The sequence below is a fragment of the Falco naumanni genome, chromosome Z (assembly GCF_017639655.2).
Source record: "Falco naumanni isolate bFalNau1 chromosome Z, bFalNau1.pat, whole genome shotgun sequence".
NCBI classification, from domain to species: domain Eukaryota; kingdom Metazoa; phylum Chordata; class Aves; order Falconiformes; family Falconidae; genus Falco; species Falco naumanni.
Window position 1 is genome coordinate 66176344 of NC_054080.1, and position 24954 is coordinate 66201297.

At 39.9% G+C, this 24954-nt stretch overlaps 1 protein-coding gene across 4 annotated transcripts; it reads left to right on the top strand.

Moving 5' to 3' along the window:
• The first annotated feature begins 2636 nt into the window (after positions 1-2636).
• Positions 2637-24954, top strand: MIER3 (MIER family member 3). Of its 4 annotated transcripts, none has more exons than XM_040580137.1 (13): positions 2637-2773; positions 3547-3571; positions 5823-5968; positions 7813-7947; positions 9329-9449; positions 11659-11744; positions 11939-12011; positions 14488-14639; positions 15089-15170; positions 18490-18584; positions 20447-20574; positions 20768-20913; positions 20997-24954. In XM_040580137.1, the coding sequence occupies exons 1-13, from the start codon at positions 2765-2767 to the stop codon at positions 21452-21454; spliced, it is 1656 nt and encodes a 551-aa protein (XP_040436071.1). In that variant the 5' UTR covers positions 2637-2764; the 3' UTR covers positions 21455-24954. The 4 variants fall into 4 exon arrangements, with proteins under 4 accessions (XP_040436071.1, XP_040436072.1, XP_040436073.1 ...); XM_040580138.1 differs by having other exon boundaries at positions 18493-18584; XM_040580139.1 differs by lacking the exons at positions 2637-2773; positions 3547-3571 and adding an exon at positions 3588-4790.

Consider the following 24954-nt stretch of genomic DNA (forward strand, 5'->3'; position numbering starts at 1 on the left):
TTTTTTTTTTTTTTTTTTTTTTAATCCTATCTAGCAGCCCCCTGTCCACAACTCTGAGCACTAGTTTTTCCAGAATTCTTGCTGCAGCTTACATGACAACTCTGAAATACACTTCATGACCTGCTGTGGTAGAGCTGAGTACACACTATTTTATCAAAGTGGCTTGAATTGTTCTTTAAAAACCTCAGTTCTAAATCTGATAAAAGATTTTAAATGGCAAATGAACAACAGAATATTTTTCTGTAAAATTGCACACAACTGGAAAACTTAATCATGTGAAGCAGTTGAAAGACTGTGAAGTAAACTACTTCAGAATTTAGGAAAGAGCTTCTTGCATCCAACCTGGGGAGAATTCCTATTAGGAAAATCTGTAAAAGTAGCAAATATGTACTTCCCTGAAATGGGGATTCTTCTTGCTGCACTTTCTGTGTGATTTTGTTGATAACATAAACAGGCCTGTGTATGTTACATATTCTGTGTTCATGAGAAGCTGTTTTGCCTTACCTGAGCTGAGGCCTCAAGGGAACAAGAATAGGAACTGCATTTTGCATGTCCAGGGAGGGAATGAAACTAAAAAAGGCTAAGGAGCATTAGTGGGTTAGAATGACATTCCAGACCAGTCAAAGGTAGAAATAATTAAATCTTCCTTCTTGATGACATGCAGCGTGGTCTGACATAGCCTATTTTTCTGTTGCTGATCATTTTTACCAAATAACTCCCTGATGCGTTTCTACAACTTTGGAAAAAGGCAAAGACTGCTCAAGGGTTCACAGGATGAGGTACTGCTGGAGCTGCTTGTGACTGTGAGAACTTTCCTAAAAAATGCATTCCTGCAAAGCCCTGGGATTTTTATGTTGTCGGTCTCTTACCCTATGTACATCAACAGCAGGTATGCCTACATGTTAGGTTGCTGTGTTTGTATAAACACAAACAGTTTATATATTGGGATTAGACTAGATTCAGCAGTGCAGCAAGTAACAGAAGTTAATTCACTGTGTTTCTCAGAGCAACAGGTTCCAGCAGAATACGCAGCATAGAGCTCCCCTGCTTAAGTACTTGAACCAGCTTGGGATCTTTACACTGTCTGTCATGGTTTAGCCCCGGCTGGTGGCTAAGTACCACGCAGCCGGTCACCCACTCCCCCCGCAGTGAGATGGGGAGAGGACTGGAAGAGTAAAAGTTAGAAAACTCGTGAGTTGAGATAAAGACAGTTGAATAGGGAAAGCAAAAGCTGCACATGCAAGCAAAGCAAAGCAAGAATTAATTCACTGCTTCCCATGGGCAGGCAGGTGTTCAGCCATCCCCAGGAAAGCAGGGCTCCATCACACGTAATGGTTACTTGGGAAGACAAATGCCATGACTCCGAATGTCCCCCCTTCCTCATTCTTCCCCCAGTTTATATACTCAGCATGATGTCGTATGGCATGGAATATCCCTTGGCCAGTTTGGGTCACCTGTCCTGGCTGTGCCCCCTCCCAGTTTCCCGTGCCCCTCCAGTCCTCTGGCTGGCAGGACCTGAGAAACCAATAAGTCCTTGACTTCATATAAACATCACCCAGCAACAACTAAAACCATCAGTGTGCCATCAGCATTGTTCTCACACCAAACCCAAAACAGCACTGCACCAGCTACTGAGAAGAAAATTAGCTCTGTCCCAGCTGAAACTAGGACAGTCTGCGAACCCAACTTAGGACACATCCAAAGCTGTTCACTTTGTGGTGCAGCCTTGGGCCTCCAGAATCCCACGGGTGGGATGCAGCTGGGGCACTATTGCACCGGAGCGTTGCCGTGATGCCCACCACCCGCCAGCAGAGCAGTATCCGACACACCTGTACAGCAGGGGCTATCCCGGCCAGAAGTGGGAACGTGTGACTCCAAAACTGAAATTGTGAGTCCTTACAGCCTGGGATGAAGGAACCAAGCTGAAAATGCCGCAATTCCCACTTCATGTGTACCAGGACAAAAAATACCACTGAAAAAAATTGAAACAAATATTACTTGCATGTGAAACGCCTGAACTTTTAGACAGAACCCCCCACTGCAAAGTAAATTTCGCTTTCTCCCTCTAAGCCAGAGCAGGCAACCCAAAGCAAGCAGGTCTGACGGCCCCGACGCTGTGCCTCCTGCTCCAGCCGCGGCGGCGGCCGGGTGCCGGTGTAACTGGCAGCGCTGCTCCGCGCCAGCACCGGGAAGGGGCCCGACGCCGAGGGGAGTGCGGGTGGCCCGGCAGGTACCGGCGCGGCCCGGCACCCTCGGCCCCGGGGCAGGGCGGCAGAGCTGCCGCCGCCGGAGCCGCGCTGGCCCTGACGGGAGGTGTCCGAGTCACCCGGGCTCCAGCCGGCCTCGGGGCCCCGCAGGCGGCACGGCGGGGGCCTCCGCTGGCCACGCCGCGGGGCGAGCGCATCCACCGGCCCATGCCCCCCCCAGCGGGCCGGGTGGCGGCCGGCGCCGCGCCCCCTCTCTGGCCCGGGCTGGGCGGCGGGCGCCGAGCGCCCTCTCCGGCCGGGGCGGGGGCCGGGGCGCGGCCGGGGCGCGGCGGCCCGGGGCGGGCAGAGCGCCCTCGCCGGCCGGGGCGGGGCCGGGGCGCGGCGGGCCGGGGCGGGCAAAGCGCCCTACCCCGGCGCCGCCTCCTCCTCCCTAGCCCGGTCCCGCCGGCCCCTCCGCTCCTCGGCCGGCTCCGGCTAGGGCTCGGCGGCTGCCATTGGCTTAGCGGCCCCATCCGGGCACTCGGCGCAGCGCTGTTCCTCAGCCCAATCGTCCCAATATGGCGGAGGTGAGCGGGGGAAAGCGGGCTGGGGCGCCGGGTGTTCGGCCGGCTCCCCGCGGGGCCCCGTCGCCGGCAGGCCCCCCGCACCCGCCTCGACATCCCCGTAAGGCGCCTCTGGGGCGGTTCGGCGGTGCAGGGAGGCCGGCGGGGCGGCGGGGCGGCCGGCGGAGCTCCCGGCGCCGGGGCAGCGGGGAGCCTGCGCGACTAGGCCGCACGGCGGGCGCCGCGCTGCGCGGGTGCCGAGTTCGCAGCCCGCGGGCGGCCCGACAGGCCGCGGCCGGGCGCGGAGGGGGGCGCGGCCGGCGCGGCGCGGCCCCGGGGGGAGCGGGACGGGCCGGCGGAGCCGCCGCCGCAGCGCGGGCGATAGAGAAACGCCCGGCGGGAGGGAGGAGGAGCGAGCCCGGGGCTGGGAGTGGGGAAGAGGCGGCGGCCGGTCCGGCAGCCTCCGCCGCTGCCGGCCCCTGTCATGTCCCGGCCGGGGCCGGGCCCGGAGAGAGCGGGAGCGTCGGCCCGGCCGGGCGCGGCGCCTGGGGGGGGCTTGTGCCGGCGGAGGAGGAGGGAAGGAGAGGGGCTGGCGGCGAGCGAGCGAGATGAGGAGGGGTGGGAGAGGGTGAACGGGATGGAGGGGACAGCGGGGCGGGACGCCGGGGCCGAGGCCGGTGGGGAGCGGCGGAAGGGGGCAGCCTCGGAGGCGGGGGGAAGGAGCGTGAACGAAGACCCCTGCCTGCTGCCGGGCCGGAGGGAGCCCGCCCTCACCTCGCTCTCTCTTCTCCCCGCAGGCTTCCTTTGGGAGTTCGAGCCCAGGTTCGTCCTCGCCCGGCTCCGGCACCCGGCCTGCCGTCCGCACACCACTCTCTTTCCTGCTCCTTCCCAAATTTATGTCCTCGTAGCTTTCCTAATGCTTCGTGTGCACGCAATTAACCGCCTGCCAGATTTTTAAGAAACGGAGATGTGCGCTGTGGAGTCCTTCCTTTAACTCCGGTTGCAGTTAGTAATTGGCTGCTCAGAACCCAAAATGAAAACAAAGTTTTGTAGCAATCTTAAGTCAGCATCTCAGTAAAGCCGTGTAACCTGGAGAAAGACTGTCTTGTTGCTGATAACTACAGGCTTGTGTAAATTTTTGACTTCTTGGTACTAACAGGAAATGTTTAAAATCATAATCATAAGTAATTTTTAGGTCTTTGTCTGCTGTTAAAGTTCTTTGGAATACTTTACACAAGCAAGCATAGTTAACATCAGCAGGGCTACCATTGAAGAAGTATTTGGGAACTGTCTTTTTTTCTGTGTAACTGCCTTCCGCACTGGCTGTCATCTTTTTTAACTATTCTTATGAAATTTATTGAGCTTGTATTTTTTAGTATGGTTTTGAATATCTTAAAGGGGATGTTGAGCATTCAGAGGTACTAAAGAAGCGGGACTTTTTTTATTTGAAGTCTTGTGAGTGAAATAGGACTTCCACTTCAGTTACTTAAACATATAATGAGTTACAACGGTAATAAGGAGCAATAATCTTGAGCACAAATACATATAAATACATATTAGATTAAGGCAGTTGACACTTCCTTAAAATTGGATAAGGATGTGATGGCCAACAGCAGGAAAATCGGATGTGTAATGTCATTATTGTAATTGGAGTAGTGTTATCAGCTGTACTGAAAGGTCTGTGAGACCATAATATGAATAGTACATGAATAAAAAATGGTTTGGGCCTCAGTATTTCTCAACATATATTACGAACTTCAACAGTAAAGCCTTGAGTGAGCTAAACAGATAAAAGTGTACTGTAATTACGTGCATATAAGGAATTAACTCTTAGCATAATTGCTGAAAAATTAGTTAGAAGCATTAAGACTGAGAAGTGTTAGTATATACAATGGTCTCTTTTCAAGGCTGGAAGCAGTGCAAGGACGGATACTGCTTTATTTTTCTGAAGAGGATTTAAAATTTGTAGCTGTTAACTTCAAAAGTTCTGAAGAAGTTCTTCCATGGAAACAATTCTTATTAAACATTTTCTTTGCTGCTTGTAAGTCAACGATTGCAACAGAGCACTAGTATGTGAGAACTAGAAGGGGAAACAAGAAGTGAAAGAGAAATATCCTAATCTGTTTGTTTTCTCCTTCCTGGAAGCTGAAAAAAGTGAACGTTAAAGAAGAAAACAACTTTCTTATTCAGTGATTTTCGTTGTAGAACAGTGACTTTGAGGTGCAGAATATTTGCATCTTTAAAACTTGTTGAATCTAATGCTAACCTTTCTAACGCTTGACAAAATGCACTTAATAACAGGACTTTTTTGATGACTTATCAGTGTCCTCTTGAGTAGGGAAAAAGCTTCTGTTAGACCATAGAGGTGTCACAATGGCTTGTTAATTAATGTGGTCCATTAGAAGCTTTTTGTTATTTCTGGTATGTTTTCCTCAGTGTTTCTTGGAACTCTGCTATGTTTATTCTTCCTTTCTAGATCAAGTGCTAAGAATTAAATTAGTTTTAATAAAAGATCCATCTGTGAGGCTAAAGTAATCTGAAGTGAGTCTCACTTTATTTTGCTGTTAGTAGGAAGCTGATTCATAACCTAAGTTAGCTGTTTACCAGTGGAAAAACTATGCTTATTACCATATAAGTCATGTAAATAGAATTGGAGTCTATAAATCAGGCTTGCAGCGTCTGAAGTCTTGTTACGTGTGTGCTTTTTGCCTTCATGATGATTTCAAGATGTTTTGAACAATCTTTTATTTAGTGAAGTGTTAATTTGGGATTGTACTTTCTGAAACTCCGTTTTAGTAGTTGATGTAGCTCTCTCAAGTAGTCTATACTGCAAGAGAAAAAACTGCACCTATTACTTAGAAATACAGAAAGGGAACATCAGATAAAACCGCTGAATGTGAAGTGGTTAGGAATTTGTTCCATTTATTCCATTGAGAGTTCTGAGCCTGTGTGTTAAAAAAAAAACAAACAAACACATGCAACCATCATTTTTTCTGTCTTGTAGTTTCATATGTTGGCGTAAAAACCAAAAAAAATTACTCAAATTAGATTGGTTTTGTTGTTTTTTTTACAGTTGGCTCTTTATCATCTGAGGATCATGACTTTGACCCGTCTGCTGAAATGTTGGTACATGATTATGATGATGAGCGAACTCTTGAAGAAGAGGAAATGATGGAAGAAAGTAAGAATTTCGGCTCTGAAATTGAAGACTTAGAAAAGGTAAGAGTGTCTCTCTCTCTCATAAATGTCCGTACATGTTGTAACTTCTCTAGGGAAAAGGATACTCAACCTTTTCCTCAGTTTGTATTGTATAATGCAGTTTCCTACAACATGCCTTTGCAGCTTGTTTAAAAACAAAAGAAACTCAGGTTTGGTTAAGATACAGCATTGCATCCCCACAAAAAGCCTGAACTTAGCTTCTCAAAGGAATTAGTGTTATGTTAAGTTCATATTCTTCCTTTTCATTTAGTAGTTCTTTCACTTAGCTAAAGAAACCACTGAGGCAGATTTTTGAGTCCTATCATCTAATATAGCTTATCACTTCTGATTTTTGTAAGTTCCTTAAGTTGAAACTGTATGTTTTGCATACTGTTGAGTGACAACTAGCTGTATTTCATTCTGTTGGTCATGTTTTGCTTTTCCAATATGCACACAAACAGTCCTGTTTTAGGCATGATGGATCACATTCGTTTACTATGTAAATGGTAGTTCTCTGTCATAGTTTCATCAGTTTGGCATTTGGTGGGTGTACAGAATGACCAGCATGCTCCTTGGCTTTTCCTATTCCATTTTACACTCTATAATTACATGTTTCTCCTGTTTACACTTCTTGTTCATCTGTGACAGTGCATCACCCATTTTTTTAAACACCTGCTGAATGCTGAACACCCACAAACTGATGCTGCTTGCATTACTGTTTGGTGACCTGCTTACACCACTCAGCATAACTGCAGATCTTGGTCAACAGAGTTCCAGGAAAATGTAATTTTTAGCATTATATGTGAGGCTGTGTTTTTGTAGTCCATGTAAAAACAAATTTTCTAAGTGTGGAGTTGACAGTATTCATACTCCTGTGTTTTTGGGTTTTGGTTTTTTTATTTGGTCCTGTTACCACTCCACAAAATTATCTTATTGCTTCTATAATAAAAGGAAGAAGAACTGAGAGCCACTCATCTGAAACACTTTATTACTTTAGGTCCCGATCCTGGAAAGACTTGGATATGAGTTTGTGTTTACCCATTGTGAAAAGTCTTTGCAGGACTAAGACCTTAGCTGACTAAAGAAAACAAGTAATTTAATCAGTGTATGAATTCAACAAGAAATTTTTAAAGGTAATATAACTTTTAAAGGTATAAATATTAGAAAATATTTTTAATATTGAATCAGGTAACTAAAAAAATCTCCACTGTTTATTGTTTTATTAATTGTATTAGGATGCAAGTATGATGAGACTAAAATCACTTAATCAGAAGCTGTTGAAAAAACAGGTTATAAATCAAGTGTTTGTCTTGATTTTTGCTTTCTGTCTTTCTCCTATTACCTTCTCAACAGTCATTATAAAATACATTGTGCAGGAGATGGAGGGGGGGGGCTTAAAAGTTGCTGTATTGATTTACTTTTCTGGGTTTTTGCACACTTGGAGCTGTAACTATGTAGGACTAAAGTCTTGGAAGGTTTTCTGCATTTCTGTCTTGTAGGGCAGTTGTTAATGTTTCTAGATTATCTTCTTTCTTGAAGAAATACAGGCAAATCATACTCTAGAGTATGAATAAGATAAGGAGAATATTTTTAAGAATTACTCTTTAGTTTCATGCAGTAAACAGTTTTCTTCAATAGTTTGATGAGACTTCACTATATGCCGAGACATGGTTATGAATTATTTTCAATCCCGTGCCTGAAAATAGTGTTTATAATATTTATAATCAAGATTCCTGCTTTCAATTAAGTTTTTCTTTGTTTGTTTGTCAATTTTGGTCTTCAAAATATGTCTTATCCTTTTAAGCCTGAACTGTTTACAAGTATTTGGTAACATGTTGAAATGTTTGTAAATCCTCTTGTATTAGGAAGGAAACATGCCATTGGAAGACTTACTGGCATTCTATGGCTATGAACCCACGATTCCAGTTATGGCAGGTTCCAGTGCAGATAGCTCTCCAAGTGAACTTGCAGATGAACTTCCAGATATGACTCTAGATAAAGTAAGTTGGAACTGTTTTCACCTTAATATGGTTTAAAAGCAGAAATCCAGGTGACCTTAAATTATATTTCACTATCTCTTGGTGTTAAAAAATATATACTTGTGTTAAATTCTTTATACAATACTACTCTGAATTCACCCTTTTGCAAGGATATAGAGGATCTGATTCTAATTATAGTTATTGCACCTAAAAATGGATAGCAACTTTAGTGGCGCTATATTACCACAAATGAGAAATGAAAAAGTGTTCTTCTAAAACACATCCAAAAACCTTCGAATAGGTGCGTTTTTTTGATTATGTCCAGAAGTCTTTATTCTGGCTTCCAACACACATCAAAGCATTTGTGAATATCTTGAAAATGCACTCCTGAATGTTTTGGTGTTTTGCTTTCAAAGACGTATCATTTGGAAAGGTTACAACTTTGTGGAGTGAAAGAGGGGTTTTATGTGCAGTGACTTGTGTTGCGTTGCTGATGTAAAAACCTGAAAGTTCAGGTTTTGTGATTTGCAAGCTAACTTTTGAGTTCTGAGATTTTAGTATGATTTGTTGTTACAAAGCATATGCAGCTAGTAGTTCGGATTCTAAGTATGTAGGTAGTAAGTATATGCCTTTTTTTTTTTTTCTCTGAGTATGAGCTCCACAGAAAGTAGTGTATCATGATGGCTCTGCACATCTGATTCTCATTAGGATTCATGATTGTGTTGAGACTACGAAAGTGTAGTCAGCTTGTTGTCTAATACAGTTCTTTCCCTTCCTAACTCCTTTATGCGGAGGAGTTCAAATATGTCTGCTACTGAAGGAAGTGTGATTCTTCTTTCTTAATATCTTTGGTTTAAACTTACAGAAATACCATGTTTTTTGTGGTCTGGGAAGATAACAGGTTGTCTGTTATCTGTAACTGTCCTCTCAGCAAAAGTCTACAAAAGTGCCTGGCTGTTTGATTTTATTATTTAAAAAAGAAAAACAAACCCACCCCAAGTTTAAGAGGTAATAGCTTTTTAAAGCTTTTGTATAACTGTGATAGAAAGAATGACGGAATTCTAAAGATTTGAGGCAGTTTTTACTGGCATTTTTCTTTGGAAGCAGTTGGAGGAACATCTGACATTGGTGCTTGCTGAAGTTACTTCTTGTGTGTTTATTTTAACAGAAGACAAAGGGGAAATGAACCCCTGTGTTCAGCTCTGAAGTAAATGCTTATATTTGCTCTTAGATTTAGGAAGAGCAAACTTGCTTTTTAATTAAGGGAGTATGGTCTGCTAAATTCATTTGTGGTGAAGTAACTGATTTTAATTAATGGGACTTACAGTTTGCTGAATCTAAATGCTCACCAGTCTACTTAATAGTCAATCTGAGGTTTTATTTTTTTATTTTAATAATACAGGAGGAAATCGCTAAAGACCTCTTGTCAGGTGATGATGAAGAAACACAGTCCTCTGCTGATGACTTGACACCATCAGTTACTTCACATGAGGCTACTGACTTCTTTCCTCGGCCATTAAGATGTAGGAAACCTCCTTTTATAATAGTACTCAAAAAGTCTTAGCATTGTATATAGCTTCCGAGTTTAAAGTGTGAAAATCGAAGAGTAGTGCTGACTTTACCAGGAATTGAAAAACAGTGCTTTGCAGGATGCTGTACCATGAATATTGTCTTTGGTTGGTATTGCTGATTACCTAAAATTTGGTACTATGCTCAAAGCATAAGTAAAAGTATTTTCTCTACAAATACTGCATCAACTATTAATTATGAAGTTATTGTATTGGTGTCACCCTTAATGGTTTTCAGTATGTTAGTGAATTACATGAATATGTAACTCATTCTCTGAAAGTAGTGTTACTCTACTGAAATACTTGCTGCTGTTTTTAAGCCAGTGACTCTTCCATGCAGCCTGTGGTTGTATATTGGGATGCAGTTTGCTTAAGATTATTTCCCTTCACACATTCAACACTTTTCTGTAGGACTTCATAGGGTGAGCCAAAGTGATTTTTATATGGGATGGGACCTATAAACCCATGACCACCAAAAATCACTACCCGTGGAGCTTTGTTGGGAAAGACTTGAGAACCAGTGGTTCACTTACCCAACCTGGAGAAGATATTCCTCATTGCCTGTTGCAGCTTATTTGTTCACTGGTGTACTAGAGTTCGAGCAGTGTGGAGGAGTTTTGTCACAGTTTTAATTTGGCAAGTATCTTAAGCTATTCCTGGGGGGGGTTCATTCCTCTAGAGAAGGGGGATGATAAAGTGGGTCTGCTGCCTCAGTCATCAGCAATGAAAGCCCTGTGCATCATGGTGATTGTGTAATAGACATTTGTATGGAAGAGATACAATACCCTTAAAAACTGTTATGCCCTTTTTTCAGTTAATTAACTAAGTAACTGAAACTTAAGCCCAAACTTGCTGGCACTTAAGTTAATGACTATGACACTGAAAGTGTGGCAGCTTTACAGAAAAAATGGTTAGCCTCTCATCTTAATAAGGGTTAAGAAACAGTCATGTTTGTTTTCAGCTATCATGGTTTTCTATCAGAATGTTACTTTCTCTATTAGAACTCTTGGCTGGACATCTTAGAATCAAATGTCCACCATTTCAGGGAGCGAGATGTCAGTTCTCTGTGCCGTTGGCAGTTTAATCTTCTTTTCTGGTCTCTGTCCATTTCTCAGATACTAAGATAACAAAAAGTTTTGAGATAAACCTGTCTAATGTATAACACAGGCTTTTTTATTAAATTTGCATCAATTGGAAAAAATAACTGGCTGTGATTATATAGGCATATTGTTATTTCATGCATTCAGGTTAGCTTCCTGCTTGCTACTTCTGATTGTAGTAATGACTACAGAAGAAGAGCCCCAGCTCATACAGTCTTCTTGCATGCTGTCTCTGATGTTGACGATTCTGTTTAGTTGTGATGAAGCTACAGTTGCAACCCTATTTATGTTGTCTCTGAAGTTTAGGAATACGAAGTAGCTTCAGTTGTATCAGAACTGTAGATTCCATTCTGTTGGGGGATTATACAGCTATAAAAATAGAGTTACTTCAGAGCCTTGTACTACCGCATTCCAGATTCTGAAACGAGTTCTTATATAGAGTACTGTATTTGAATTGCTTGGAATGCTCTGCTGTAGTTCTTCCTACAGAAAGAAAGGTTAAAGAGGAACAAGCAGTCTTTTGCTGTCTTCTGCTTATTCCGTTTTGTGGCTCTCTCATCTGTCTTCACTCCATGCTGAGGCAGCCTTGTTCAAGGAATGTTTTGAATGCCCATTAAAACTTCTGATGAAAGGTTTTAGTAGGTAATAAAGACATGCCTTCAAGTTTACTTTCTTTGTGATTAACCTGAGGCTAAGTCACAGCCCTGAAAGCTTCTGAGTTTCTCGTACCTTTTCTGTAAGGTATAAGCTTTTATTGAAAAAATTGATGAAAAATTACCTCATTTCCTTTTGCCTGTTAGAAATATAGTAGATGGTCTCAGCTGCTGTGTTGATAAATGTTTCACTTCAGCAGTATACAAGTACCAGTGCCTTCTGACTTTGTGCTAGTTTGATAGAAGTATAGATTAACAGACTTCTGATAGAAATGTGAATCAACAGACTCATGATAAGTGTTTTCCAGAACAAAAGCAGGTTCTCATTTGAAAAGTAAATGATATTTTGTAGTTCTGTGTTTGAACTGAAAATTCTTCCTAGCTAAAAACAAACTTCTTTCATGTCTGAAGCAAACACTACGTGTGATGGAGATAAGGAATCAGAGGGCGAAGATGTAGAGGCAGACAATGGTAATTCATCTGAAGATTTGAGAAAGGTAATTATATCTTTTTAAAAAAATGTTAAAACTTTACTGTTAAGAAAAATGCAGTAAGATTTATAGCACATACCTACAATAGTACTGTAATTGTGGAATACTCTGTCAAATGCCAGGTTAAGGCATTTTTCGTCCTTCCATACACAAAATATTAAGTTAATACCTTTCTCTTTTCATTTTTTTTCCATCTTCAGGAGATAATGGTTGGTTCACAGTACCAGGCTGAAATTCCACCTTACGTTGGCAGATACAGTGATGATGAAAAGGGTAAGTTGTTCTCACTGTTTTGCTTTTTATTTTGCTTACACATAGCAGTTGATTGATAAATATTACTTAAATCTATAAGGTAAGTTCAGTGGCTTAGTTGAAGTCTGAAACCTTAAAAAAAAAAAGGCACTAGAATATTGAAGTAGCACAACCACATAATTATATCTCAGAAATATGATTCTTCAACTTTGAGAGGACATTCTCAAGAAAATGTTGGAGGGTGGGTTACAGTGTTAGTTCTGAAGTATCTAGTAATATAAGGAGGCCACAGACTATGAGTCAAGGAGTAAATACTTTCATCAGAGTATCATAATTGGGCTATGAGCATGTAACTTAGTTTACACTGAAGATCTTCAAAATTGTATTTTTCTTTGCTTGTTTTTTAGATAGCACAACAATGTGGGTTACAAAATGGTTATGGAAAAGAAAGCAATAAACTATTTTAAATTGCCATAGCATGAGTAGATGATGTAGGTCCTGATACGCTGTCTTTTAAAAAGATGTTTTCAGTATGCTGTTATTCCAGTGTAAAATTAGGTTAAAATCTGCAGTTGTGCTAGAGTGGAAAAAAAACCTATTTAACAGAGTTTTATTTTGTATCTTCAGAAACCTGTGCTGTGAGAAAACTGTAGTACATACAGCTGTGGAATTCAAAAAGCAAATAAATTTGCTCGTGGGTGGCACATTTCACGGGGATTTTATTCTAATGAAGTATATAAAGTCATTTTATCATTACCAACTGCATACCAAACATTGTTCTCCACGTTCAAAAATGGATGGAGCTGGAAGCATTAGCAAATGAACATCTCCTGTGTTGCTTAAGACACCTAGGGAAGTCTCCTGTTTTCTAAGAATCAAGCATGATGCTTACCGGTTGTAAGAAATGGAGGAGTAAGAATCAGATCTATCTGCATAGTCCTTTCACTGTTTACACATCTTGACTTCTCCTCAGCCAAGAACTAGAGAAGTGTAAGCATGTAAGCACATGCTTAAAATTACAAGATTGTTGGCAGCGTTATGATCTGTGATGTTTCTGATTGCCATGCTGTTGACAAATCCAGCTTTTTTAATTGCTTATCATGATGCCAATATGCCAATAACCAGAGGATGACTAGGATGGGGTTAGTCTGACAGTTTTCTCTGAAGTGAGCTGGTGCTAGAGAGAACCAGTGAGAGTCTTGTCTGCTGGCGTGGCCAAGAGAAAAGAGGTACCTCTGGGATCAGAGAGCCTGAGGAGCTCCTCTTGAGATTATCAGTCATCCACTCCAGCAAGAAGTGCTGGGTGGTCTTGATTGATAAAGGAGGTTGAAACTGAGCATCAGCAGTGCTTGGAGAGCGGTTGGACATGACTGTAAGGATGAAGGATTTTGCGAAGACTTTTCTGTACTCCCTAAAGAGTTTGTGATGGCAACCAGGGGCTTATGTTTCTGCTACACAGTCCCAGCTACCAGGATTGTGCTAGAAGGCAGTTCTGCACTGCTATAAGCTTTACACTTGTAATATGTCTGTTAGGAAGCTTTTTGTGTTCTTTAGCTATAACAAAACTTTCAGAGAAGATGTAATTTTATTCCTCACCTTAGTTTAATGTTGTTTCATGTAGTTCTATGAGAGATTTGAGAATCATCTCTTCTACTGTAACAGCTACTGCGCTTCCATGTTTGAATTGAGTAACTCTTAATTCTGTGTTGCCAAGAGAGTACATGAAACATTATGTGCAGTGTTAATCACATCTATTGATCAGAGCAAAGGGTTTATAGTTTAATTTATAATTAAAACAAGTACAGACCGACAAAGGTGCAGGCCAACTCCTGTGTATTTCCAGTGTATTTCCAGTATATTGTCTTTCAAATAAGCTACTTAAGAGGAGCATACATGATTTTAGTGGACTATGAAGGAGGACTAGGCATCCTGATCGCTTGTAAAGTATACAACATACAAGTTCTTAACAGTATTACCACATTGAGAGTTAGATTTCCATTCTGTTGAGTAATTTTTGGCAAGTTTTAGTTGAAAATTACCAACTAGACACCACCTTTTTTTTTGGGGGTGGGGTGGGGCTTGTAACATTTGAAATATTAGTATCTTACACTTTTTTTACTGTAAACTAGTTTTTTTTTAAAACAGCTGAGTAAAACTGAATGGGTTTGCTAGATTTTTTATATTAAGATGATAAATACATATGCGTAATTTTACTTGAATCATCTAGCTGTCAACAAGCTCCTCTGTAAAGACTCTTTGTCATAAAGAGTTCAGTCAGTTATCCTCATGGAACCTGAATCTCTTTACCATGTCACGCTGCAGAGTCTGTCTCTTAACTGAAGCTTTTGGGGAAAAAGTGAGCTGCAGCTTAAAATTGGTGTGATGGTGCTTGATTTGATTACTTCTGTGTTCACGTTCTTTGTCTTTCTGAAATAGCTTGTAATATTACAGCCTTAAAAATGTCACACCTGGTGTTAATGGGTTTCTGTTCTAACAGCTTATGAAAATGAAGACCATTTACTTTGGAAACCTGACGTGATCTCAGAAAGTAAAGTTAAAGAATACCTTTTTGAAACCTCCTTAAGAACAGGAAATGAAAAAATGATTGGCAGAATTCCTGAAGGACTACATACACGGGACAATGAACAAGTATGTTTTATATCCTGTTCCATTTGTGACACATTGCTTTGCAATTAACATGTGTTCTCTTTGCCTTGTATTATAAAGGCAGAAATACTATATTTCTTTATTTTTTTTTAATTAGGTGTTATTGGGGTCAGGATCTTATTTGTAGTTGTAAGCACATGCTTAAAATTACAGGATTGTTGGCAGCGTTGTGATCTGTGATGTTTCTGATTGCCATGCTGTTGACAAATCCAGCTTTTTAAATTGCTTATCATGATTTAATTTTTTTTTAATTAAGCGTTGCCTCAACTTTTGGATGTTTTTGCTTTTGGTTGTTACTTTAATATTTGTGTCATGTATGAAGATAAATCCTCTTTTTACATTAGATATGCTCACTGAAAGGCTACCTCTAGAGGTCTAGATCAGATATTTACAAATTTGGACTCTTTTCTAAAGACTCTTCTATTTTATAGGCGCTGTATGAACTTCTTAAAAGTAGCCATAATATTAAAGAAGCAATTGAGAGATACTGCTCAAATGGAAAGGCATCTCAGGGTAAGAGAGGGTACCTGTTTTTTCAGAGATGTGTGTTTGGGACAGGGAGTGGGGGAAAGAGTGGGAAAAGTTATGTGGAAAAACCTTGACTAAGAATCAGATTGATGAACACATCCCTTTCTATGAAGTCTTTATCACAGATTAGATATCATCTGGCTGTTGACCTGTTGGAAATTCCTGCTAGAGAAGTTTGCAACTTGTGTAATGATTGAAGGAAGATTTTGACCTTACCTTCTTTCCTCCATTGCTGTGTTAATAATAGCACAGACTGAGGGGGGGGGGGGGAAGCAATAATTTTGCTCCCATAAGACAGTTCTCACCCATATTACAGTATCTTTTTGAGATCACGATCAGTTATAATTTGATGACATTTATACCAAAATCAGGATAACATAGCTGGCTGTATAAATAAGCCCCATTCTCTTTCTCACTTGCTAATGTTGTGCTCTACCAACCTTCTCATTCTACCATATTGTTTCATAGGTCTTTGTTAGAGCGTGGAGATCTTTGCTTAAGTTTACAGTGGAAAATGAGCTTCCATCTTGTTTGTTCCTAACTTTGTTACTCCCTTAAATAAAAACCAGAGTTTATCATTTAGGAAAGACAGTTCTTTGTCCTGTATTTTAACATATGTGTTGCATAAAGCAGAAATGGAGTTTGAGCAGATATTCCCTACTCAGAATTGGATCCAAAGGGAGCTTGAGTGTTTATGAGTTAGGTGCTATGAAAGCTAAGCATCTGAGGTAAAGCTGAAGGACTGTCAGAGCAGTGCTTCAGGGAGCTCAGGTACAAGAAGAGATTGTGTAGACCTAACCAATAAGGAAGTATCAATTGTAGAGTTGTATCCTAAAACCCACACCTCTCTGGGATTCAGCCATCTGTTTGGGGATTGAAAAATATCTCTGCCCATTCATGGTTCAGAGCCCAAAATTCTATCCTAAGGACTAGTACTCACGCTCCTCTGCTGCCGCAAGTCAGGTGGAACTTCTTACATCCTCATTAAGAATCATAAAGGATGATAACACTCAGTGCCTGTCTCTTAGAGTAACCATTATGCTATGATCCACCCTACCTGCTGAAGTTCACTGCTATTTTCCAAGATGAGAATTAAAAATGCCTGAAGGAGGCTGTGACCAATGGGAAGCCCATGCTGGAGCAGGTTCCTGGCAGGACGTGTGGCCCTGTGGGGGACCCATGTGGGAGCAGTCTGTTCCTGAAGGACTGCACCCTGTGGAAGGGACACACACGGGAACTGTATGAGAAGAACCGCAGCGTGTGGGAAGGACTCACACTGGAGAAGTTCATGGAGAACTGTCTCCAGTGGGAGGGACCGCACACTGGAGCAGCGGAAGAGTGTGAGGAGGAAGAAGCAGCAGAAACAACATGTGATGAACTGAGCGTAACCCCCAGTCCCCGTACCCCTGCGTCACTTGGGAGGTGGTAGAGAAATCAGGAATTGTTAAGCCTGGGAAGAAGAAAGAGGTGGGGGGAAGGTGTTTTTCTGATTTGAATAGTAGTAAATTAAATTTCCCCAAGTTGAATCTGTTTTGCCGGTGACAATAACTGCTGAGTGATCGCTCCCTGTCCTTATCTTGGTGCATGAGCCTTTTGTTATATTTTCTTTCCCCTGTCTGGTTGAGGAGGGGAGTAATAGAGTGGTTTTGGTGGGCACCTGGCGTCCAGCCAGGGTCACATCACCACAGGGGCTACACTGAATTCTGATTCTAGTTCACTCTTACTGCTAAATTCTTCACTGGGGTCCTGCCAAATATCTCTGTCCCTGTCTTCCAGGGAAATCATGGGCTTACAAGTTTTTACAGGATCTGGAGGGATTTGGCACCATGAGTTTATTCTCTACCTTCCTGCGTTTTTCTGTTTCCTCCCCAAGTTGTTTAAGCAATTAGTCTATTCACAGAGGTAGCAGCATTTCTTATCTTTTTCTTTGTTTCTTTGTTCAACCTCATCTTGTAACATTCTCATTTCTTGTTCTTCGCAGTCCTTATACTGATATGCAGCTCCTAAACACCTCTTCAATATCTTGTATGTTATTATTACTTCCGTTTCCCTCTCACAAGGTTCAACTGTTCTTTTATCTTATTCCAATTATCCTGTTTTTCATGCACCCAGTCATCTGAAAATTTCAGTGAAGGGTTAACTCTGTGTCTCCGTAAGGAGTCAGTGATTGAATCTGCCATCCTGCCAACTTCTCCAATTGTTGTCGCAGGTGAATTATTAAGAAAAGCCATTGTTACGGTGTTAATGAAAAGGTTTTATTACCAATTAAATGATCAAATTATAGTTAATTTATTATTGGTAATTAAATTTTAATTAATAATGGAATAGCAAACAGTGCTTTAACAGTGATTAACAATAACTAATAATTAGGTGGTGGTCAAACACATACTACTTACTGCTGCTCTAATAATTAAACTATAGCTTGATACATACAGATATCGCTAGCATAGAATATACTTTTAGGCTTAATGTAAAATGCCACTTACCTTTTTAATAGCCATCAGGTGCCAGGTGAGGGATGTCTCAGCCCTGAAGGGTAGCCCTGAGAGGTGTCCCTTCCCTGCTTAAGGGCAGATCATATCTGTTCAGCCTGCTTCTGTACAGGAGAACTCAATGGGCTTGAGGGTGGCTGCAGGTATTTGTAGTGTAAAGTGACTGATTTGTAGTCAACTCCCACCGTGGTGTACGTGCAGGTGTGCAGCTGTAGCAGTTTTGTGTGGTCCCTGCTCAGGCTGGTACTGTTAGCTCCTGATAAGACATGGCCTAGTAGGCTTCGTAACTCCTGAGAAGATATGGCCTAGCACAGTTCTCTGTTTGCACAGCAGAGCTGATCTCAGCCAGGCCTTCTTTTTGGTGATGGCTGAATCGAAGTACTGCTCACTTGGTCAAACCTGAGACATCTGTCATAACAGATTTTTCCTTCACTCTTTTTCTGACAACTACTGTTCTTTGTATCCTATGTGAGAAGAAATACTCAGAAAAATTATCTCACTTTATACTTCGGTGATGTTATCATACCTTGCTTTTTGATGACAAACTTCTCCAGAAATAATAGACCTTTTTAATGTCCTTTGCCCTCAAGGATGAAAGATTTTGGAAATCAAACTCTTCTATCATTTGTTATGAAGAAAAGTGTTAGATTTTGGGTAGGATATCTATACAGTAAAGGAAATAACATGGATATAAATAATTATTTTTTTAGAATGCGTTCGAATTTTCATCCATTAGCAACAAATACTTTAATTCTTTGTAAAAGGTTAGTGAGTGAAATCAAGTTTATCGTGCTACTTTTGTAATCCTCTAGAAGAGATGACAGCATGGACAGAAGAAGAATGCAGAAGCTTTGAACATGCACTTCTGATTTATGGAAAAGACTTCCATCTCATACAGAAAAACAAGGTTAGTATTTTACAGTTAAGAAGAAGAATTGGTAGATGATATGATGCTGAAAATTGTTAAAGCAATACATTTGTCATGAGCTATGCAGAAGAGTAAAGTAAGGACCAACATACTAAAAACCACCTTGGCATTTTTGTGCTCATTTGTCCTCAGATGTCACTGGAAAAGCTAGGCATTGCGAGATGTGTCAGTGTATTCTCTCTGAAATCAACTTACGTTGACATTACTCCCAGTTATGCATTTATATTATAATTCAGTTTAAATGTGTGCTTCTCCTAGAACTACAGTATTTCCATACCATGGCTGTGGGAGGGGAAAATATGTATTTACTTAACTTATTTTTGTCACCAGGAAGGTGTAAGTTTACAGGAACAGGCTTAGTTCGTTGTGTTTTCAGAAGTGTAGTTATCCATCAGTACTCAGTTTTCTGGCCAGTGGAGGAGTTCTAATCTTGATCTGGATTGTTTCTGATTGACTCCTCTGTGCCTGAAGATTAGTGATTTTTTTTTTAATTTTTTTTTTTTAAATCAAAAAGCAGCAGTTGACAAATATGGATGTTTCCAGATTTCCTGCATATCTCCTTTTTGCTTTAGTACCACCTTGGAGGTTTTTTCTTCAGGAGTCCGGTGTTTTTATTGTATTTCTGCTAAACTTCATAGGGTTGTCGTTGCTGTTCAACAACAGTCAGCTAGTCCTGCTCAGTACCTGCTTTTAACCTGTCCTAAACAATGTTTGGGTTCTTCAGATTTTAAATGGACCTTACCAATAAACAGTAATTCATCGGAGATGCAAAGAAATAATTTTAAAATATTTTTTCCAACACGCAACAAAGTGTGTGGGTTGTTGTATTTGTCGCTATGGACCAGCATCTGTCTAAGAAGTCCAGTGGGTTTTTTTCCAGATAATGGCAGAAAGTCTAGGGAAAGTTTTGGGACCCAGCATAAGCTGATGTCACTTGTATATGGAAAGTGTCAGCTAGACATGATTTAGTGCATGGAGAAATTTAGCAAGAGATGTTTCCTTATCACTGTACTGCAAAGGGTTGTTAACTGGGACTTTATATACTAGCATACGGACATCCGTTTATTTCTTCACCTGCTTGGTATGTTTGTGTCTACTACACCTAAGGCACTTTGGATTTGCCTCTGATCTTGCTATAAGTTTATTAAGCTTAACTATAGTTTACTGCCAGACTGCATCTGGATAGATTTGTATATGATAGTTGTAAAACTTAATCATCAGCCCACAGTTCCAGTTTATGTGAAATGTTTCTGCATCTAAAAACAGATAAAGTCTATTGTGAGTATAGGTAGAAGTAATTACTTTTTCTCCAAGAATCTGACTTCACATAGCAACCTCCATTTTGGGGGAAGAGACAAAGACTTAACATAGATCAGAATGGGTCTTTTGAGTCCTTTATACCTTCTCAATAAGACTATAATTTTATTTTGTTCTTTAAGCATTTACTGTTGTGATTATCTGTTGTCAAAGCCTCCACAGTTCTGGACTACCCAAAAGTACCCAAGGTCTTTTCTGTTTCGCTTCTTATAGGTCATTGATTTGCTCAGCTTTTTCCATCTTAAGAGAGAGTCTATTGCGTAGTTTAAAAAATTGATATATGTATAATTATATATATATATAAATGCTTCAACGTAGGTACGGTTTCAGTCTAGTTTTACAAAAGCCAGTAAAGCATACAGTAGAACAAACGTAATACTTACTTGAAACTATAGATCTGTTTGAAGTCTCCTAATTTAATTGGCTGGTGCCAGATACTACTAGAATGCAGGAATGGGAGCTGGGCAGATGACAAAACATAAGGGTTTACACTGATATTGTCAGTTCTTCTTGCCATCTTTTAGGTAAGAACCAGAACAGTTCCTGAGTGTGTGGCTTTCTATTACATGTGGAAAAAGTCAGAACGTTATGATTACTTTGCTCAGCAAACAAGATTTGGAAAGAAGAGATACAACCATCATCCAGGAGTTACGTAAGTAAAACATGCTTGGAATATGTTTTCTGTTGCAAATCATAAATGTGGAAGATACTTCTCTTCCTTTTCCTTTTCCTTCTATCATTGCAGCATAATGCTGCAGTGGCTATGGCAACTAAAATTAAATCCATCATAATTTTTAGGCCTTCTTTTCAGTTAAATAGTATTTATGGATGCAATATTCTTTTAGGGACTACATGGATCGTTTGGTAGATGAAGCAGAAGCCCTTGGGGGAGCAGTGCATTCTTCAGCCTTAACATCTAATAGTCGAACAGAAACCATTCCTGATCAACAGCTAAGCATTCTGAACTCTATCACTGCCAATGAGTTGACAGGTAAATCAAGAAAAAAACCCACCTTTTTGTTGTAACTATGTAAACAGCTATTTCATTTGCATTTGTCTTCATCTTTTTTTCAGCATTGACAAACAGTGTAGCTACAGTCTGCCACACTTCAGACGTGAACTGCCTCGATGACGCCTTTCCCTCTATGGACAGCTTACCCCGAGCACCAGTTAATCACGTGCCTGTTGGAACAGAAGAATTGCTTAACTTACCTAGCAATGGTGAAAGTGATTGTTTTAATTTATTTGAGACTGGCTTTTATCATTCAGAGCTAAACCCAATAAACATGTGCAGTGAGGAGACAGAAAGACCTGCAAAGAGATTGAAAATGGGAATTGCTGTCCCAGAATCTTTCATGAATGATGTCTCTGTAAATAACCTTGGTGTGGACTTTGAGAACCACACACACCATATTACCAGTGCCAAAATGGCTGTTTCAGTGGCTGACTTCAGCAGTCTATCTGCAAATGAGACAAATGGTTTTATCAATACCCACACTCTTCACCAACATGCAGCCCTTCACTCAGAATGACTGTGGAAAACTAAACAAACAATGGGTACTTTATGCAGTAGTAGTAAACTTGATGGGAGCTATCAGGTTTGCTTAGTCTTTCACTGGAAGTTTGAACTTTATGACATCAGTGATGTCTTTGTATGTATAGAACTGTATCTTGATTTATCAAGAGTAATTTCGTTTTTCAGTCCATAAATGTGGAAATGTCATAGGTTATTTGGCAGAGTTTGGGACTAAGAGAACTCTGTGGTGCAGCTTTAAGCTCTGCTTCCATGTTTTTTTAAAGCCTGTAGACGGAGGCCACCATTTCAAAACCAGCACAGAAGTTCTGAACGGATTGGAGTGACTTTAGTCTAAGTTACTTTTGCCGTAACAGATGCAGTGGAATAACAATGTTTACAGGTACCGATCCCGATCCCTGCTCAATGTAGCATTTGTTTTGTTTTGTTTTTCTTTCTTATAAAGGCAGGGATGGATTTCTTTAATTTAAACTGCACAAACGTACAAGGATGTTTTTTAAATGGAACCTTCTCTCATGTGATACTAAACTAGAGCACTTCAGTTTACAAAACAGCAAGTTCATCTTGGTGGAAGCTAGCACAAGGGACTTAACATGAGCAAAGTGTGAAGACCTACACTTCGATGCTGTTGCAAAATTACAGGCCATGGCTACCTTATACAGAAGTAATTATGCTGCCATAGGTGTCTGTGTACTTCAAACTTCCTTACTGGCTTAAGCAGATACGTTTTAGGCTATATTGTGTTTGGATGGGTTTTGTCCACAACTTTGAAGACTAATGTAATCATGTACCTTAGCTTTCCTAAGGCAGGTGGTGTTTTATAAAGCTACAGTCTGCACAGCTTAGGATTTACTGCTAAACAGACAGTCTACTTTTGGAAGACATCTTAAATTGTTTGGAGCACTGCAGTTCAAAGTGTTACAGTTTGAGGGATGATCTAGTTTATATAGGAATAGTAGAACCTTGAAGTATGTATTTGAAACTTTTTCTTTAGTGTGGATGGCATTTTTTTGTTTTGGCAAGTAATTGGCTCAAAAATAGGACATCACTACCTTGGTTAAATAGGAAAAGATGAGTAAAAATGTTTCCCATAAAAGGAACTTTTTGACTTCAGTAATTTTTTTTTTTTATTTTGAACATTGAGTGCAATTTAGCCATCCAGGAAGTTTGTCTTGCAAATGTTTATTCTTAAATTCTTACAGGAGAGTCAAACCAAACATATATTGGCTTGTAACATAGTGTAGTATACAACTTGTAGGGTTTTTTGATGAGAATCCGGATCTTACTTCAGTAGGATTACCCCTTTTCCTCCATGCTTTTTTCTTTGCACTGTTTGTATTACAAATTTAATTGCCACTAGTTTGTTTTCATTATTCAAGTGATTAAGCTTGCGTTGTTGATATTTGTAATAGTTGCTTCAAGGTTATGTTGAGTAATTAGGAAGTAGTGACTTTAATATTTGAAAGGGAAGAGGGTATTTATTACGCATACTGTGAACTGCATTGATATCCCGAGTTTCGGATATCCTGAGTTTCGGATGCAGCGTATGGAGTTTTCTTTACAGCATTGTGATGAAGATTGCTTTGAAGTGTTTATGCAATAGCACATTTACCATATTAAAAACAAATAGTTTAGCACAGTGGACAAAAGTAGAAGTAATTTTGTAATCAGTTCTTAACTTGCACATCTGAAATATGTAACTTTAGTAAGTACACAGTAAATAACGGGTAGCCTTGGCCCTGTGTTGTACGCTGACATTTTTAGCCAAGTTGTCAGCTTCTTGTTGCTGTGTTTTGTGCTGAACTTTGTACCTTGTTTTTTTTGTTTATGAATCAACACATTTTATGTAATTTTGTAAAATACTGGCCATAATTCTCCATTGTTATGCATTCAAGTTTATCTATGGGTTTACAGTGAGTGGCTGGTCTGTATAAAAATCGTTATACAAAGATGACTGAATGCTTATACCAGTTGCACTTAAATGAACATGCCCATTCTTATTAGCTGATGCAGTAATATATTCAGTTTATCTATGCATTGCTGGGCTCGTAATGTAGACAGAGACTTGTCTAAGGTTTGGGTTGTCAGCAAGTTGAATGGACACTTTAGTTATTTAATAAAGACTTTTGACCAAAATTCAGAAAATGATATGAGAGAAAAATGAATTCCAGCTAGTCTAATAGATTTTTAAATGCTGATCTTATTTAGCCGGTTGGCTAGCTAGCTGGTATCGTTTACTTTTAATTCCTTGTTAAAATGAGGCAATAATTTGCAAGATTTTGTAAATATGTAAATTCTTCATATCTTTTTAGATATCTATTTCAATATTTTCTGACTACTTCTGTGTATAGTAACATTTTTGTGCATGCTTGATGTGACATTCATAAATTTGTACCACTATGACTTTATCCATGTAAAATAGCTTATTTATTGAACTTTCTTTTGAAAGCTGGACTTACTTATTTTTCTCTCAGTTTAAACATTTAAATGGAGAACTTGTTACTGTTTATTAAAAGAATTGCGTTTTGAAAGTCAGCATGAAGATAACTGAATTGCAGCCATATGAAGAAATTACATTGCCTTGATTCTTAGATGGTGAAGCACAATTCTTGTAACAAACTGTGATGAATTCTTTGTTCTTTGCCACGCTTTTTCTTCATACAAAACAAACCAAAAAATCCATAATGGGCAATTGCAGTGTTGGGTAAATGTATCCTTTTTATGTACAGGGAATCTAAAGAGGGTAGCCAATTCATTTAGAAGTGTAACTGGTGCTGTGATTATAGCAATACTTTTACTTTGATTAGTCATACATCATCTTCTCATGCTAGTTTTTTAAATGTTTAGTTTTCCTCTTGTCATGGTCAAACTGCGGAATTTACTTGAAGGGTGTACAATACTGTTTGAAGAATACTAAATTGTATACAATTAGGTCAATGAATTGTGCAATTTTTTTGATTTCTAAAATTGAGGGTCAAAAGTATAGGAAAACTTCAGATCAAGTAGGACATAGTGATGCTACTTAATTTAACCAAAGTCTCTAGTGGATATTTCAACTTTGAATGTAAACTAATGGATAAACTGACCAACAGGGACACTATTTGCCCAGTATTACAAGCACATTTGTCTACAGACAGGGAAACTAAATACAGTAATTTATAAAATAATGACAAGGTTACTATTTTTTTTATTCCTGTTTTTAATTGAAAGAAGGAGGAAGATAATATCAATTGTAAAATACAGTAGGAATGGTTATAGTCCTCCTAATAAAATGGAGATTCCAGTCGTTCTCTGTTCAAAGTAAGTACCCTGTGCATAACAACAAATCTAGTGACAATCGGAACATGTTTTAGTATCAGATGTTCAAGAGGAAGTCGCTATTGTTGCATTTGATTTTAATATTTGTACATAAACACTGATTTTACTGAGCATTATTTTGTATTTGTTGTACTTTAATACCTGGTGTACAGTTCCAGAAATAAATATCTGGAAACCTTT

What these genes read in the sequence shown, in the direction of transcription:
- MIER3 (XM_040580137.1), top strand. An exon ending in CTTTGGGAGTTCGAGCCCAG is followed by an intron (nt 3,572 to 5,822) that starts GTTCGTCCTCGC and finishes TTTTTTTTACAG; the next exon opens with TTGGCTCTTTATCATCTGAG. An exon ending in ATCTCATACAGAAAAACAAG is followed by an intron (nt 18,585 to 20,446) that starts GTTAGTATTTTA and finishes GCCATCTTTTAG; the next exon opens with GTAAGAACCAGAACAGTTCC.